This window comes from Falco naumanni, chromosome 3 (genome assembly GCF_017639655.2).
Source record: "Falco naumanni isolate bFalNau1 chromosome 3, bFalNau1.pat, whole genome shotgun sequence".
In the NCBI taxonomy this organism is placed as follows: domain Eukaryota; kingdom Metazoa; phylum Chordata; class Aves; order Falconiformes; family Falconidae; genus Falco; species Falco naumanni.
In genome coordinates, this window is record NC_054056.1 from 31,503,931 (window position 1) to 31,522,938 (window position 19,008).

The 19,008-nt window shown below is 44.7% G+C and overlaps 1 protein-coding gene across 1 annotated transcript in view; it reads right to left on the bottom strand.

The window, feature by feature from the left end:
• Positions 1-2,635: 2,635 nt before the first annotated feature.
• TNFRSF11A (TNF receptor superfamily member 11a) overlaps positions 2,636-19,008 on the bottom strand; it is a 28,649-nt gene continuing 12,276 nt past the window's right edge. Inside the window, exons 2-10 of the mRNA XM_040587641.1 lie at positions 18,403-18,484; positions 17,822-17,947; positions 17,126-17,269; positions 15,911-16,004; positions 15,445-15,539; positions 14,465-14,572; positions 12,499-12,551; positions 10,094-10,922; positions 2,636-5,903 (exon numbers count right to left, since the gene is read on the bottom strand). Coding sequence (XP_040443575.1) covers positions 5,524-5,903; positions 10,094-10,922; positions 12,499-12,551; positions 14,465-14,572; positions 15,445-15,539; positions 15,911-16,004; positions 17,126-17,269; positions 17,822-17,947; positions 18,403-18,484 — 1,911 coding nt within the window. The 3' untranslated portion in view covers positions 2,636-5,523. The remainder of the gene's footprint in view (positions 5,904-10,093; positions 10,923-12,498; positions 12,552-14,464; positions 14,573-15,444; positions 15,540-15,910; positions 16,005-17,125; positions 17,270-17,821; positions 17,948-18,402; positions 18,485-19,008) is intronic.

Consider the following 19,008-nt stretch of genomic DNA (forward strand, 5'->3'; position numbering starts at 1 on the left):
TGTATGTTCATCTGCAAATAATGTACAGAAATCTGAGACTGTCAATAGAAACATGATGCAACAGACCTGTTGACTTCGATGCAAGTAAAAGCTACTGCAATGCCCAAGGATCAATCAAATGGTCAGGCAGGCTAAGGAATGAGCCAGAAGGGCTGTGGTAATCCTCAGCCAAAATAAAGAAACCATAAGCCAGCTAACCAAAAGAAGAAGAAGAAAAGCAGTGATAAAACACAAATGATTGAACACTCTGGCACACTTATCTACCACAACATATTTCCTTAATGCTTTCTGTATGCTGCCATTGCCTTGTTCATAAGCCAGAGACAACAGTAACAATGCATTTTCCCCTATGTTCACGCTCATGTATGCTCACGTTTTACAGAAAAAAACACAACAAAAGTTTGAAAATGTGACAAGAGTCCTGGGCGGCCTGAAGGCAAGACCAGAGGGCTAGCAAATCTTGCTGCAGAGATGACAAATCACTTGGTGGCTACAACCAACTTTGATGCCTTGCAGAAGGAAAGAACGAGCAACTACACTTACTGAAGTGAGAGCAATGGCAAATGCAGGTACATGTTAGGGTTTGTCAAAGGGGGGGATCCTCATGTACCCCAAAGGTACAAACCTTCAAAGAGGCCTTTGAAGGTACATGTAAAAACTGCACATTGCCCATCTAGGATTGCAGCCTTGATTGCTGGATAGAATGGGTTTGAATAACATATTCAGCTCAAGTATTATTATTATCCCATACATGGTGAAAGTGGGAAGGAAATAAGAAGGTATAAAACCCCCTACAAGAATAGGAAAAAAGGAGAGAGAGGATTTTCTCCTGCACCATCTCCTCAGGTAAGGACATCACATGGGATCAGCAGCACCACTAAACCCAGACATTCTGCCTCTGGATTTGCTGGGGGGAATGCTGCTTTTTAATTCCCCTTACAATATTTTGCTAACATGGATCCAGCAATCATATGTAAAGTAGTACCTTTTACCATGGAATTGGGTTAAGTAAATTGGGATGTTAAGGAGCTGTTTGTATGTGTTTTGTTTTCTGCTTCAACCTTCCCACTCAACAAGGTGATTAACACCGCAGCACAAAGGCAGAATAGACTCCAACGGCGAGAGAAAACCTTTATTGTATAGTAGGAATCACTCTTCATTCTGGAAATCATGATAGCACCAGGCAAGAGGAAAAGAGGAGAAACACATTTCATGACAATCTTTCTGTCTGAAATGGGACTCATTCCCATCGGCACCTAGAATCGCATGCCCCTGGCTTCAGCAGTGACTGGGACTGCCACAAAATTACCAGTTTGATTTTTCCAGAGATAGCACTGCAACTCAGCCAAGGTGAACATGAATTGTTGGCATTTAGCGTTGTGGGGAGCAGGGGCTGGGAATCCTCACAGGTCAAATATCGCCAGGCAGAGCTCTTGGGTACCCGCATCTCCAAGACAGAGTGCTGTAAAGCAGTGCTGCGAGCGTGTTGCCCTACCACGTCGCTTTCAGGTCAGCATCAAAGTATTCCTGATGGACTGAAAAAGGCAACAGCCATTTGGAAGGAGGTTTGAAAAAATAGCTTATGAGGTTTGGAGTCATTCAGCATTCCTTGCAAGAAACCCCAGACAACTAAATATACTTCCAATTTTCCAGTGACTGTTATTAAGTGTCTATTAATAGTATATATTACATACTCCAGAAATAACTTCTAAACATGAAGAATTTGCAGCCGTTTTACCATGTCCAGTATCATGTGCTGGCAGAAGTGAAGTATCTGACAGCTGTAGATGGTTTTTAACAGTGGTGGTGAGGGGGCACTGTTGCCTAATTTGAATGGAGATATATATATCTATGTATAAAATACCTGATCAGCACAAAGACATCCTTTGGCAGGGTTCTGTTTTATAATAGACACAGGGGTATAATTGCTTAGATACCATTGATGTGATAAAAGGAAGGGAACCCGAATGGACAAGTAGGAATTATGACATTTTAAAGTGATGCTATTCCTAGGTATGCTGTATGCTTTGCACGGTGATTTCCAGTCTCTGTGTGAACATGTAACAAAGTACACAGATTAACAGCAGTTATTGTCTGTATTGGTTTTTAATGCCATATTGTTTTCCATGGGGATAGGAAAGGCTGCTCCAGTGCCCTTGTGCAAAAAATTGCTCCTCGTTTTTCTGTGGTTATATGCAGAAATACTGCTGTCCTCCCGGCCTTGAAGTAGCTGAGTTTCAAAAGCACCTAGTATATACGTCATGGGTAACGCATGTTGTGATTCCTCAGGCTGAAAGACTTGTAAAAGCACATACTGTGCAGGAGGAGACTTCAGGAATGAATTGGAATCAATGCCCAGTTCTCAGCAGTAAAGCATGACCACACCAGATCTATGATTGTTCCTGTTCGGTTCCATGCGTGCATGTGAAGGTGCTTGTGCATTATTGTGGCATACTGAGGAAGAGAAGCACTTTTTGTTAAAACAATTCTACATATAAAAAATGTTACAAAAGCCTAACCAGGAATGTCTTTATATTCACATTTGATTATTTTTTTGGTCAAAGTAAGTATAGGCATATAATAACGTATTTGATTTTCTCTGTTAATTCAAATAAAATCTTCACTTTTTCTTAAGTAGATCTTTAAGACTTTTATTATCATTAATTATGTGTAATACAATAGCAGCCAGAAGCCTCCAAATTAGTGCCCAATGCACAGGGCCCTGTTGTACAAACAGATGTTAAAAAAAACCAGCCCCAGCTCCAAACTGATGACAAATGAAATCATGAGAATCAAGAAGTCCCTTTGGGGTTCATGTCTGAGCAGCTGGGCACAGACCCAGGGAACATGCAGCATGCTGATGAATGTGATATGGTTTCTTTGCTTTTGGGTAGATTCTGGAGGAAGGAAAATAATCTCATCTGCTGGTGCATCGCATTTCCCATGAGGGAGCAGCCACAGCGCTGAGATCATTATGACCCATTTCTTCACGCTTGCTGATGATTCTAGTTTCAATCTTTTCTCAGTAGGATACTGAAATTCAGAAAGTGAAAAGCGTGTCCTTACTGAGGACACATAGTAAATGTCCATTGTCTTCTCTGAAATCAGGATTTTAAGTCTGCTCTCTGGTGGCGGACAGAAATCATGGAAAGAAAGAAGCTGCAGAAGGAGAAGGAGAAAACAGCAGACTGGCAGACAGGTATTTACTCAGAGCTAAGCATAAAAATTCAGTTCCTCCTGCCTTGTAAATGGGGCTGTTGAATGCTCCCCAGTGGGGCTGAGGTCCTAGTTGAATGCTTTCCAAGAAAATATGACTGAAAAAATGAAGATGAAGGGAGAAAATATCTGCACCACCTTGCATGAAGGTGATGGTGGCTCTGCTTCCTTGTCCCTATTGCACCAATGTCTAGAGGATAGAGAAATAGGCCAGAAGAGGCTGGAAAGAGGTTGTAAAGGACAGGAGCAGGAACGACAAAATACCACAGATAAGAGATCCTCAGTTACACACCTTCAAAGAGGCAGAGGTAGCTTGGGCTGTCACTGAATGGGACCACCTGCCTGCCTGGATGAGTCTAGGTTAGGATGGTCTAGTTTTCTGAAGGCTATGCAAAGGTGAAATGGAGACTGGCTGTTCATGCACCCTTTATGCCAGGCACTCAAAAGAGAGTCTTGCACGTTTGTGCTGTACTTTACATCACAGAATATAAATAAAGCAGAATTATTCTCCTGAGAGGTGAAGGTGGCTAAGCCCATTCTTTTGTTTTGTGGATGAGAAGCTCATCATGACACAGTGGTCACCTTGTCAGCTTTATAGGTGCTCTTCACCCACACAGCATTACTGTTGCAAACAGAGTAGCTACACAGTGAACCCCTCAGCTTTAAAACCTCCGCAGGGAGGAGCCCTCCCTGCCAGAGACCTTTTCCATCTGGACAGATGAGATCACACTAGATAGATAAGAGATCCCTTTGCTGTCTGGCAGGTAACGCAGCACTGACCCTCCTGAAGGCTCAGACTGAAGATAGCCTCCTGCAGTGCTCACATGTGCAGGAGAATGTCAGAAAATTACCCCTTGTCAAGAAATCATTTAAAATATTATCTTTTCCTCTTGGGAGTTGCTTGAGATTCTGTTCCCTTCACCTTTCTTTCCGCAGTGACTACTGGAGGAGGCTGCAGGGTATGTGACCTGAACCAAAGCCAGCTGAGTAGCTGAGACTCCCTTCTAACTACAGCTACCATCATTCTTTAAATCTGAACCTTTGGTCCCATTGCTTGTCAGCTCTCAGCGTGACAGTGGCTACACTTTGATTTCAGCTCAGACAGGCCGAGCTCTGGAAATAGCTTCATGCTACCTAAGTAAAGCTCTTCTTACTAATTAAAATATTGAAGGGAATGACGAAATTGTTTGGGCAGGTGAAGGAACATGTATGTGTTTGACCCTGACCACATTCTCCATCTTTGGGTAACCCCTCCCTCACCTGTCACTCAGGAAACGTCCACAGTGGGTTATCATAGACTCTTCCTCTACCTGCTAGCAGCTCTGCGTCTTAAATTTCAGTGACGTTATTCATGCAGCAGCATGCTGGGCACATGTCACTCATCTTAAGAGGTTTGAACTTCTCTAGTGAGGTGCAATAAGGCAGAGGTGAATCAGGGTCCAAAACAATAAATGCTGTTTGCTCAGGATTAATCTGATATGCTTTTAAGGCATATCAGCTTTATTTTGCCTGTTATTGTGTGCTTGGAGCACCATTACACCTGTTCATACCCACAAGCTAATAAGGGGCAGACCAGGATCTTTAGTCTGGTGCTGGTTTGGGACCGGAGTGTCTGCTCCCTTGGGGAAAGATGGGAAGGGTTGGTGCCACCTGCCCGATCACCACAGGGAGGCAAAGGTCGGCAGTGGCACTAAGCTCAGCAGCAGAGGTGGCACCACTTCCTTCCATTACCTTTCCTTCCATCCCTTCCACCACCAGAGGCACTGAGGAAGCCCAAGACCCAGCAAAATGGGTGCAGCTTAGTCACAAAAGGAAACCCCCAAGGCAGAGCTCAGGGGTCCCCCTCTCAGTGTGGTCCTCCGCCAGGTTGTTCCCTCTCCGGGAGCACCCTGCACACCCAGCAGCAATGCTCTCCTCCTCACAGAGTCCCCAGCCTGAAGGACCTCCTCAGCTCTCCTCTGCAGCTTGCTGGGGAGAGGTGCCAGGGAGTGGGGGGCAGGTGGGGAGCCCACTGCCCCGTGAGGGAGAGGAGAGAGCCCTGCCGCTGCTTCTGCGATGGGGGCAGCACACCCGGCCTCACACATGCGCCTCTCCCCACCAGTAACCTCCTCAGTGAGAGCACCACCACCAGCACGTGTGCCACAAGGGTCCTTTCCAGCTGTAAAATTTCCCCAGAGACAACCAGGGACAGCAACAGTCTCTGAATTTGTCACGACACCTGCGACTTCAAGAGTCCCACAGCCGCCCCAGGCCTCCTCGCAGGCTGCCTGTCGGCGCCCCGGCCCGCAGCAAGGACACCGGCTCGCCTCAGTTCAACACTTTCTCTGAGAAGTGTCCCAGCTTCCCTTCCTCCTGCACTGGCTGCGAGGCCTGGGCACAGCAGGGTGGGCCCTGCTCCTGGGCCAGGGGTCTGGCAGGCCACCGCGGTGCCCCGCTCCCCGCCAGCGGGCAGGCGCCCTGCAGCTCCGCACACTTCTCCTTGTAGTGCTGGGTGTTGCCAGCAAAGGTCTCACAGCGGCTGAGGTTCTCCTCCTGCACCGGGCTGCCCACATTCTCCTCGCTCAGCCCCGAGGCCGTGGCCCCCTCCTGGGAGTTTTGGCTAAGGTAGACAACAATGATGTCGCCCTTGAAATTCATTACTTGTCCACTTGAGATAAAGGTGGAGTTACTGTTTCCAGTCACATTTCCTGGGGAAGGAGGGGGGAGAAAAGAAGACACACGTGATTAATATTTTCCCCTCACGAGACGGATGCTTAGTGCAGTGGACTTAATCCACTGTGATGGCTTTACTCTTGTTCCATTATTTTTTTCCCTGTGACACGAGAATGATTTTATAATCAATGCCTTCCACTGGACCTTTTCATTATTTCCATTTTTGCCTCCTCAGGATGAAGCCTGTCATTCACAGGGAGCCTGTCTAGAAGGCTTGGAAACATTTTCTCTCTCAACTGTGTTCTGGGAAGCAAAGGAGAGCGCGACAATCTCATGGTACCTGTGCTGCCTGATGCACAAGCTGCACCCAAACTGCCTCTGCCTGCAGTTTGTGAGGAAACAGTCACTGTTTCCAACTACAAGGTTCTTTTTTTATTTTTTATTCCCAGTCATCACACTGGGGCTTTTTTCCCCTTTGGTAAACAATCGATCCTACTGTGTGGGCTAGGTAGCAGGCTTATTGAACAAATACTGAAAGACTTAATGTCAGATGTGCACTCACGCGGTGTCAAAATCACACAGAGCTCAGTGCCTCACGGATTTACTTGGATATACACTGACTCCGGTGAAGAGACTGAGTCTGTATTAGAGCAACCTAATGGAGTTACGGTTTCAGTCAGTCTGCCTGTGGTTAGAGATTTTGCAGTGCAAATTCAATCTTTCTGCCATTCAAGGACTGCATCGCTGACTCAAGTGACAGCAGGACCAGGCTCTAGGGGTTAATAAACTTCCCTCAGAGCAGAAAGAAAACAACTGAGAGCAAACTTTCAACAACAAACTAACAAACTTGTTAGAGTTTGAAAATTAAACAAACTGAATCAACCAAGTAAAAAGAAAAAATCTTCCTAGCCTATGAAATGAAATAACGCTTCCTAAGAAATGTTTTTCCTGCTGTGCTTACTTAATCATTACTTGCAGACTGATCTGACACCTTTTAGACATTTTGTGCCTTTCCTTATTATGTTCTTCAACACTTCAGACATTCCCATTTTCATTGCAGCCAAGCATGGCCCAGACCAGAGAAATGCTGTTTTTCTAGCAGCCACGGGTGATGTTTGCACATCAGCAATGGACATTGGGCTCCAGCTGTGCCGAGTTAGGACCTGTGCCTGCTTGTAACCGAGTCTGGGTAGCACTGCAGTGTCCCTCTAATAGCCCCCCCTCAAGCAATCCTATTTATTTCAGCTAAACCACTGTATTGCTAACTCTTTGCTTTCTTTCCAAGTGTTGTTGATTAATGTGAGGTGTCAGTAAGAGTTTTCTCTGTGGGTGTTGTTTCCCTGCCAGTTTCTTCCCCTGTGTTCGATTCAGTTCGGCTGTTTGCCATCAACAAATCTCTTAGGCATAATGGGAGTACAAAAATAACTGTTTGCCTTTATACAGATTGCCTGTCACTCACAAAAGGTACTGCAGAGAAGTTTACCAATGCTCAGTGTGATATCGAGCATTTAGAAATGTATGTGACAGTTGGGAGAGGAAAAAAAGGGGGGGGGGGGAGGGTAGATTAACACACTTATAATATTTAGTTTTATGTGGCTGGAAAATCTTCACTGCTTTCTGAAGACACTGTGGTGAAACAAAAGGATAGTTGAGGCCCAAAAGCACAGAAAATTGACACAAGAGTTTCCTGGACTTGCACTAAGAAATGTGCTTCCAGCCTGGAAAGTATCAGAGGCACCTTCAGAGGATAAGTGAAGGCATCGTTCTCTGAAATGGTTCAGCCTTTTGATCTCTTCAGGCTACCTGATGATATTAATTACAATGACAGATTAATTTTTGTGGTAATTATTAATTAGGAACTGGAACAACACAGGCAATTAATTTTCTCTGAGCCATTTAATGGCCTCTAGGTGGTAAGAACTGTTTGTTGCTGCCAAAACTGGGCTGGTTTGGAATCTGAAATTGAAAGGCTCTGCAAAACTGTTCCTAATCATGAGTCACCTAGGTTTTCCAGCACTCATGCTTATTCTGTAGACCTACACATGACTTGAGGTGGTCATGAACCAACACTTCATGTTCTGACTGCCTCCAGGCTTGTGGGTTTTGAAAGAGCACTTGAAGGCTTACCTCCACCTCTGGTGACTGGCCCTGTCAGTGGCACCTGTCCAGAGATTTACTTTGGTCTTCTGGGGTTGTTTCATAGGAGAGACAGAGTCTGCAATTTCTGTTGTCATTTTGAGTGTTAGGGAACTAAAACCACAACTTCACAGAATCACCCATGGCCTTTCTTCCCATTTGTCATCCACCCTCTTGTACCATTCTGTCTTAGCATGACTGTGTGCAAAGCCTGGTAGCTTCAGTTGCTTTGAGAAGGTTTACAGAAAGTTGTTTTGCATGCACATTTGTTCCGTCTGGGCATTTCACAAGGCCCAGCAAAATGGCTGATGCTGTTGCAGCTCCAAGTGCACCCCCAGCATGGCCGGGGTGCTTCAGTGTGGAATCTATGGCTAAATCCTGTCTCACGCTTCTGCAACCAGGCATTACCAGTGGGCCATGGACATTCTGTGGATGGAAAAAATACCTCTGCCAGCAAGCCACATTGCCTACAGATTAACTAACCCACATTTACGTACTACCCATAGCTCAGTCAGTACCTTCCGGCAGTTTTGCCTTATAAAACGGCAAATCAGGAACACGGTATCTGTGCTCAGGTTTCACCAGATGGCACTATAGCATGCACATACCCGAAGGCACAGACACGATTAAAATCCCGTATCAAGAATTATGCTGCAGATCTAAGATGGCACTTCCTAGCACATTGCTTAAATCCAAGCTCTTCTGTTTGCCCTGTTCTGTAGCATTTTCTCTTCCTCTTCATGTCAGATTTAGAAAGAACAGCAGTACTTCTGCACTTCCAAACACGACTTGACTTTCAGTTGTACCTCAGAGTCACCTTCCAACAATAAAAAGATCATCTATGTTGTCTTTACTACTGCTGAATTTTGTACAGACCAGGCAGTGAAACTGTGTCAGGATTTCAGGAAACTGAAGCAGCAGAAAGAGTATCTGCTCTTAGAAAGATGAGCACTACACACTCCCAGATTCTCACAGGGCATGCATGTTGAGAGAGGAAGGGCCTTCAAAAGTGTTGCTTTTGGGCTTTGGCAGACTGACAAGAATGTCTCCGTAAGAAACTTTAAGGCAACACATGGTTTCAAAGAAGGGCAACTGCTTATGACTGCTGTGTGTATTACAGTAATACTTAGATGTCCCAGTCAAAATTAAGGTCTCATTACACTTGGCAGTGCATTGGCATAAATAAAAATAGAGCATCTGACTTTAAGAGATTATAATCTAAAGTGACTAATAACACATGACAGGCGGATTGCAGACTTTTATACTGAAAAAAAGTCTGAGGGAGGGAGATTTCATCCAGAAAAGGCTCATCACTTCCCTTCTGCTAGTTTTGCTTCAGCGATTTTCCCCCCTGCTTTTATTTGACAATTTCGTTATGTATACTCAATTAGTAAATTGGTAGTCAATTAGTAAATTGGCGACAGTGTTTCAGAGTTGTTTAGAGGACAGAGCACTTGTGTATGGAGAAACAATGTCTGTATGAAATTATTTTTAGGTGAGTGCTTAGGTCCTAGCAAATTAAAGCAAAGAGAAAGAGCTAAAAGCAGAAAATTTAACATAATCTCTTAGACCCAGTTGTGGCCACCAGGTTACAGCTCCAGCTGAAGTTTCACTGACCACCATATAAATGTAACTGAACTTAAACCTAATGGCAAAAATGTGCCTTCAGACTGTTGAATGGAAATTTGTCTGTTGGAGCTTTGTGCAACCTTTCTTGACTCAGTCTCTAGGTCCCTACACTCTCCTCCTCCCAAGTTTTCTTCAGTACACACACCTGCTGTCACCAAAATACTTCATTAACAGAACCGCCTGGCCTCTACAGTGACAGCCAGAAGATGGGTTCTGCATTGCTGGTTAGATCAGGGCAGGACAATGGTCCCTCACAGTGCTCATACTACCTGCAGACTTCACTGCAAACCAAATGTCGTTACTATTTCAGTTTTGTTTTTCAGATTAGCTTCAGAGCAATTAAGTGAAAAAGCATCATTTTATTCTTCCCTCCTCCTAAATCACACTCTCCAAATAATACTGAGCTAGCACAGAGAACAATGACGTATGACTGTGTATGGGTCAGGCCTAACGGGCTTACCAGATGCTGGAGGAAAGTCTGAAGTGCTGCTGCTTGTCCCTGAAGTGCTTCTGTTTGTGTTCTGGTACTTCATGTTGGAACTATCTGAAGATGCATCTTCCATACTATGATCACTTGCTAGAGTGCTCTGACCCGCAGAGAGAAAATTCAAGCCACACGTGCACTGTGCATAGGATCCAGTTTCTGGGGAGGTGGAAGCACTGTCAGCCACAGCACAACAGGGTTTGCTCCACTTTCTGGGAGATTCCCTGTACGAAATGCCACACCTCACACAGATCTTCTCCAAGTCATAGTTTGTTGCAAAATTATCTGTGTCTTTGTTGCCTGTTTCCTTCAGGCAACTGTGGGCATGTTGGCAAGATTTCTGAAGAAGTTTGTCCATGGTGGGGTGTGCCCCATCTGTGCTGGAGGAAGGGTGAAAGCCTTGAGAGACTGATATGTCCTCTGTGCTCCCAATCCCTGAAAAATACTGATTTAGGCTGTCATTCTCCCCTGCCTCCATTGGTTCTGAAAATGATGAAATGGTTTTACTGGCAGTCCGACTCAATAAAGAATCAGCAGTATCGAGATCCTTATCCATGTATTCATCTTCCATGGGAACTGGTGGGAAGTGGTCATCATCAGTCTCAGTTACCACAGGAAACCCTTCGAGGTTCCCTCCTGCCTCACACGGTGCTGTGCTGGGGCTCCCGTTCCTGCAAGGAGCGTGACCACTGGTGCAGCACAAGTTTCCAGGGGCAGGCGAGCCAGTGGGGCCCAGGAGACACATGCCTTCAGGGACAGCAGCATTTGTGATGTTCACGGTAACAAAAGCATCTCTGGGGGGCTCCTGAAAGAAATTAAAAATAAAAGCTTGTTTAATAGATAGATCAGCAGAAGGTTATTTTCCAGACAAAGAAGAAACAGGCAGATCTCACTTCTTCCTCAGTATGGAGCCGCTGAGGTTGAGCAGCACTGCTGTATTGGAGTCCTGAAGTGTAATTCTGTTCTGCTGTGAAACTGTGACCAACGATGCTGGGTTCAGCGGTGCTCAGACAAAAGTCTGGTGGCCTGGGTGGCAATAGTATTTAATTTTGGGAGATGACTATTACTAGTTCTTAAGAGGGCACTTAAGAGTTAATAAATCTAGAAGAGTTGCTGGATTCTGCTATTCCTTATGGACCATCAGTAAGACCTACTTAACTGCTTGTAAGGGTTTGGAACCCCCCCATTTGTCTGAAGGGCTGTTCACCTGTGAAGGCCTTACTGGGAACAGAATCTTTTTTATCATTAATGACTGAAGAGAACTGGAGAACTGGGTTGATTCAGAGGGCTCAAGACAAGACAAGAAAAAGGAAGTCCCGTGGGTAAGGCTGCTTTAACCTGGAAAATGTTAAGACAACAAATGCAAAGCCCATGATGCCATGTTGCCAGTACTTGTCAAAGTAAAGCTAAATTTTTGGTTGCAGCTCCAAAAAAATAAAGACTGGGAAATACTTCAAGGGTTTACTTTCAGTTCATGCAAGTTGTGCTGTAGATGGGTATTTGGGAACTGGTACCTTTCACTTCCAGAATCTGTTCGGACCTTCCAGGACAGAAGAGAGAGTGTAAATGCTGCAAGCCTGTAGCTGCTGTTGATTCACTCCTCTGTCCTGGAGGATCTCAGCAGCTGCTGATGCGGGAAGTTGCATGAACACTTACGAGACAAAAGAACTGCCTGCTCAAAAAAGGTGGGTTGGTTTGGTATGTTTGTTTTGCAGCAATGGAATTTGAGTCTTTCAACAGCTAAGCTAGATAGGGTAGCAGGGAGAACAGACACCTGGGGCACTTCAGCCCATGTCCACAGTGTGCAGCAGGCACTGCACATTAACTTGAACCTGTGTCCCTATTTGAGTGTTTCAAGCATGGGATCAGGTGTTCTTCCAGAGCAAAACCTCTTACTTCTTTCACATGCGAAGGCTCTGTGCTTAATGCCTTGCATGTCTGGCATTCTTGGCATTGCCCCAAAGCCAGGTTTCTCCCCTGTGAGCACTCTGGTATGTAAAAAGGTGCAAATTCAGCTGAAGGTTTTCCTGCTCTTATGATTTAGTAAGGCTTTCTCCTAGGCAGTCTCAGGCATTCAGCAACCGGTGGGCTCATGTTTAACTTTCTCATCATAATTATTTAATCATCATAGAGGCTTTTACCACTGTTAAAACTGGCTGAAACCAGAGAGCAGGTTCAGAAGCTATTTGAGAACAGTGATTTCATATGTGTCAGATTTACAGAAAACCAGACTGAAAAAGCCAAAGTTGCGAACATTTGTTGAGGAACTCAAAACTTATTTTCTAGCCAAACATTAATGAGGAGTCTGCTTCAGGAGGGATGTCAGGAATGCCATGAGGAAATGTAAAACAATGAGAAAATGCTGGTGTCTTTGACTTTACCTTTGTTCCTTTTATTTGGCTGCACACTTCGTTAGCCCAATTCTGTAGATCTGCTGTAGGGAAAATATAAAAAGTAGCTGTAACATATAGCAGGCACTGAAGTTAGCCACAGACCTAAACACCCACAGTCATTCACAATCCGCAATATCAAATTAAATAGAAACCAGCAAGACTGTTTTTACTGACTGTTCAAGTGTCCCAGTGTTGGTCTAGCTGAGGATTCATTGTAACTGGAACAGGGATGTATTTCTGTGGAACAAATGTTTCCAAGCTCCTAAAATAGACCATGGTTAAACTGTGTTCCACATCAAATGGGGTTTCTTTCCTGGTCATATGTCACACCAAGCTATGACTGGCCCAATACCGTCCCGCTTGCAGCCATACGGTCTGTTTCAAGAGAAGTCACGTGGATGGCCCAAAGGCCGTTCTCAGACAGGAGTGAGGAGCCTAGAGAGAAGAGGGTAAGCCACTGAAACCATGGGATGGTAGGCTCAAACACAGCGTATTCCACTTAATCAGGGTGTACTTAATGGGGAAATGCACTTAATCAGAGTATGTCCCAAGGAAAAGCTTTAAGTCCAGCAATGCTTTATGGTAAAGACTGCCACTTAACGGAGTTAGCAATTCCTGTTTTGTCTTTATACTTCCAGGAGATTTTGTAGGGCTCAGGTCTCACGTACATTTGAAGCTTATCCTGGTTTTGTATGTCTGAAGATAGATCAGCTATGTAGCCACTGCCAGTTCCCAGCAATGACTCTCTTGCTCTGATGTTCAGCCTGCACATTTACCATCAGTCCCCGCTGCAAGCTGGCAGAGCTTCTTCCTGAGCCTGCAAGTCTCTGGGGCTTTAACAGTAGGATTTAACATGCAAAGGCAATGAAGGACTGTCACTGCAGAGCAGCAGGGCAATAGAAATGTCAAATAAAGAGCATTCCCCCCTAACCTGCTTTGCATCGTAAGTATTTGGTTTGCAAGGAGAGTCACCGTTTCCTCCAGCCCATCCCAGGAATTCCAGATTTAGCACAACCCATGTTTAGTGTGGCAGAGGCAGCCCATTCCTAAAACACAGGCTGAAACATAATTTACAAGAGAGGGTTGCTGTCTTCCCCTCCACAGCACCCAAAACATTTCATAAATTGCTAGGGCTTGGAAAGGTGATGACAGAAAAAGTACACTAGCAAAGGCTTTCCATGTTTAGAGGGGAGAAAATAAAAAATGAACAGAACAACATGGGTATGTCCTTAATTAAGGCTATCCAGGGCTTTAACACAGAATTGAGTAACTGTTGAAGGTATTTCTGTTGTATTAATAATATATTCAGTACTCCACTGTTATACAGTATGCCTTTGCTATAATTTTTCTAATTTTCTACTTTTACTGTTTATTCTATTTCCTTCTGGTATTTCTTCCTTCACACGTCAGAATTTTGGCCTTCAGGTAAAAAAAAAATGCCTCCATCATGTTTTCAAATACACATCAGGCCTTTGTCTTGAAATCCGTATCTTAACCTGTCCAGATGCAGGCTTCAGGGGAGGAGAGAAAGTGGGAGGAAGGAGACAGGAGGTGGCAAAAGCCCCCTGTGTGTGTCCCTGCTTCCCTTCCGCCAAGGGCCAAAGGGCCAGACGGTGCAGAGCAGCCATGCTGCTATAAAGAGCCCAAGCACCAGCCCTCCTTCATCCACAGCTGCTGCATCCACCCCAAAAGTGGTCACCCCGTGGTCCGGGCTGCAGAAGGATACCAAGTGATATGCATTATGCATGTGTGTAATATGCTGCCTGCCTAGGGGAAAGAAATTTGAAGCCTGGATTTGCGCTGTTAAAGCATACCCATATGGAAGAACATAGGGATAGCACAGAACTTCCAGAATAACTCCTGAGTTTCTTAACCTGGTGGTTATCCATGAAATCAGAGTGCACAGAGTACCACGCAGTTGTCACATTCATGAATATCATTAGCTATCATGTACCTGTCAGCTTTTTTCCCTTATTCTTGTAGTATACGATGAAGATGACAATGCCAATTAGTGCCACAAAAAACGAGATGACAATCAACACGTATAAGATCCTGTTTGTTCCTGCAGGATGTAAAAAAGATAGTGCCATCAACATGCAGCATGTAGTCAGCAGTATGACAATCCTTGTTCATTTTACCCGCTTTTTGACAGGAGAGGGTTTTTTCCTGTTTGATTCTCAGTTTCTATAATCAGGACAACAGCTCTAGCACCCATGCTATTCTGTAACAAACAGCCATACTGAAGGCACCTGGTACCAAGCCATCTCCATAAAAACCAGAGTCTTGGCGTCTCAGAGAGGTGTGATCCAGTGATGCCCCTCTGAAAGTCCCCTCGCAAGCTGCCAGCACCCCACGGGCTGTGCCTGCTCTCCCTCAGGGGTTGGAGGACATACATCTCATGGACACTAGAGAATTCAGCTGGCAAAATTTGTCCATTATCTCAGGTTATGAATGATGACCGCATGCCAGGCAAGCAGCCTCCCTGGTATCATACCCATACTGGAGAAGGAAACGGGCAGTGGGCGAGAAGGAAGAGCTACATTCAGCTGAGACTACATCCATAGCCATAAAATAGCAATGTAGACAAGCTGCTAGCCTTTATACAGATTAATGAGTGTATGGAAATCAGCAGGCTGAAAAAACGAGAGAGCTGTAACTGTGATGGAGGTCATGGGTATCACAGCAGTGCTGCTTGCCATGCAGTTTCCGTGGGAAGGTGTAAAGCTCTGCTTAGCAGTGGACATGGGCCCTAGAGCTGCCAGGGTTAAAGTAATCTTTAGAGGTGGGATTTTCCAAGAGTTGTCTTGGTCTACAGCTGCTCCCCCTAGAGTCACCCACAATGGGAATGAAGTTAAACCAGCCAAAATCCCTAGTAAACACATTCTTCCTCCTCCCTGCTACTTTTTAACAGATAATCTGTGCAAGGACACATACCATCTTCTGATGGCTCAGGCATCTTCCGTTCTGCGCAAACTGCATCTGACTTGTCAGTTCCAGGCACATTTTCTGCCATTCCTAGAGCTGTACAGCTAAAAGAGAAAGACAAAAGAGGCTAGGCTCTCAAAGAGGAAGCGTGTTGTGACTCCTACACTTATGCAGAGTAGTACTTTCTGTTGTAACGTACAACATTTCTCCTGCATTTCTCCACACTCAAGAGCCTCAGATACCTTCTTTATTTTCAGCTGTGTCAGCTCAGCAGTTCTGTTGTTACCGCTCTCTTTTGCTCCCCCCAAGGAGATTTCAGGCTTCAGTGTGAGAATGCCTTTATCGCTGCACAGCCAACAGAGATACTCCGCGCACTCTGCAGAGAGCCTGAAACACCTCACTGAAAAATGCTTTCGCCCAAGCTTCTCCCTGCCTTCTGGCTAGTGGGGTCCTTTTACCATAGACAGGGACTTACTTGGTCCAGGATTTACACTCGTCGGTGGATGAAGCGACCTTTGAGAAGTAGCCTCTGGGACATGGTATGCACATTGTGTCCTTGTCTTGTTGCACTGTGTGTAGTAAAGGAAGAAAAACTTCATAGCTGATTTTCCACATGTTCCTTTCAGATGAGGATAAAGTGATTATGCTTCCCATACCCCTGCTCCACACCCCTCCCCCAATCCCCCCAAAAGCTTGCCTGAAGAGAGAAAGATCTTAGATTACATTAAAGCAGCAATGACAGTCACATGTAAGCAGAAAGAAGTATGCTAGTCCCACATGAGCACTTCTCTACATGATCAAAAGAAGAAATGACCAGGAGCCATTTGCAGTTATTGTAAAATAACACACAGCTATAATATCCTCCTCTTTTTATTAATTTCCTCATATTGAAGCTATCACAGACAGCGACGCTAACTGGCATTGTCACTTCTATGAAGCCACAGTAAATAAAATGCTGTATCAGGGTTTGCTAGACTGGAGAAAAAAGAGCACTGTGCTCCAGGCCCATGGAGCATTTCATCCTTCATTATTCTATTATGTGCTGCATTCTGGGGGTTCCTCACGCTTGGCACAGCTATTCCCAGTGTTTATTACAACTCTGAACTTCACTGTCTTCTATTTTCCACCCACAAAACACCTGCATCTTGTGTTTGATCAGACAAGACTAAATTAAATGTCTGTAATAAATCTTTGCAGTAGAAGTCATCTAAAAGAGAATACTTGCACTACGTGAAATGTGTTAATCTTTTTTAACTTGCTTATAACATTATAAAATGGCAAAGTCACTGGACAAAAATGTATTTCAAATCTGACCTCAGGAACAATTCCCAATGGACTGCTTCTCTGAATACTGGAGCCATGTATGACCTAGCGACTCACAGCTAGACACCTCAGCAAACATCAGAAATGCACTGAACACCTTGCAACTCTTGCTACGTTCACGTGATGTCTTGCAAAAGTCACTTGATCCAAGATACTATTTAAAAGATAGAGGCAGAAGCCTTCAAAATGCAAATAGTCCAGGAAGGTTATATGCAGTAGTAACAGCAACTCAGATACACATCTTCTGTTGACAGTCATCTGAGAGTCCAAAGTATCCTCTGTAATGTCACAACTCACACAATGCTGGCCTCATCCTGTTGGCCTGAGCTGGACTTTTCACTTTGTACATCCCATTTCTGTATCTTACCAGGATGCTCAACTCCGAACCCTGGAGCACACACAGTATTTCGTTGACAGCAGTCACAGTCTTCATTCCAGTGGTAGCCCATCGTACAAGCACACTGACGCTGGAATGTGCTGTTCCCAGGGTTCACTTCTCTCAAAGCTTTCCCTTAAAGAGAAAGCAGATGGGAGTAAAAATCTCTCTGATAGTAAGCCTCAAGTTTCTGAACCTCCTGCTCTACTTATTTGCTTTGCTTCAATGCCAGATGCAAAACAATTTATGCTAGAGGAAATGTTCTCTTTCAAGAAGCATGGGAGACACTTGACCAGCATGGGGCTCCTCACCGGTTGCACTCCTGAGCAGTATTTTGACTTGTAGGTGCTGTAGAAAATAAACAGAGCTTTTGCCAGGGTGAGACAAGCGTGTTAGGGGAAGTCAATGCACAGTACGCTGGGAAAAAGGACAACCTTTAAGATGCAACTGACAGGAGTGAATGGCTCCAGTGAAGATAATCATTATGAGCAGCACAGAGACCATGGTCCTGGTGCTCATCACAGTACAGAATCTCTGCTGTCTGGCGACCTCCCTCTCTGCCAGGCTCTTCTGCAAGCCCAGCCTCCAGTGCTGGGCACCTGAACAAAGCAACTTCTCTAGATCCACTTTTCCAACTTCGTGCTTCACTAATTTGGATTAAAAGGTTCCTCAGGAAAAACAACTCACCTTGATCACATATTTTATGTAGTAAGCATTTATCTTCTTCATTCCAGACATCCATATACTCGTTTGGGCCACACGGCTGGCACACACTATCAGAAGTATCAGTGCATCTAGCAGACATATATTTTCCTGTGAATGAGAGAAGGACAAGTAGATCTTGCAAACCAACTGTCTAAAGAGCTTTGGGAAAATAACATGTTGGACTAATACCGCTGTACTGCTGTGGACAATCATTTATTCCTGCCACCTTTTCGGTTCCTCAGTCTGGCCTGCTTTTAGCATGGCACCAACACATCCATGAAGCTTACAGCCTGGAAGCAGTCCTGTCTACGCACATGAGAATCAAGCTGCTTTCTGCCTCCCACAGCAGCTGAGTGCTAACCCAACAAAATAGCTGCTAAGGCTTTTGCTGAGGTCAGCAAGACGACTCCTGCACTTGAAGGCGCTTTTAAGCCTGAAATCATGCACCTTCAAGGGTATGTGCCAATAGATTAGCAGAGTTGCAAAAGCAAGCTGCCTTACTGACCCACAAAACTGTTTCTAATGAGCTTTTGTGAAGCCGGTACAGCCCAGGGCTCACATACCTGGCTCACACTTTGTGCAGCACCGTCCAGAGTACTCATAGTGTTGTTCGCTTTCACACGGTGGAGTGATTTGTAGTGACAACTGGAGCAGAGAAGGAGAGAGAGGACATGAGAACCAATATACCTGGACACCTTCAGGACTACCTAGTCACAGTCCTGCAGAAAGGAGGAAATCTTCTCTTCTGTATAGCATTTTGGATAGCTAAGCAGTAAAAATTACACAACATTTATTACTTCAAAGGTGGTTTGTAGACTCACTAAGAATGTGTACTTGTTGCTGTACACACAGAGACTCGTACCACAGCCAGGTGATAAATAAATAACACAATCTTGTAATTTGTCATGAACTTTTGGCCTGCTATATAACCTTTTCTTACAGTGCTATATTATTTGAATTCTATGACTTGAAAACAATTGTACAGAAAAAGAATTGGCATCGAGATACTTCTGTAGTTTCTTCCTCAGACCAAGACCTGGGCAACCGACAGTTTTAATGTATAGTATTAAGCAAACGTAAAGTGAACAACTTATACTCCTAAAAAAAAAGTTCCCAGCTTCCCACTGGGATACACAATACTCCCAGCTAGCCCCGGAAAATATTGAACT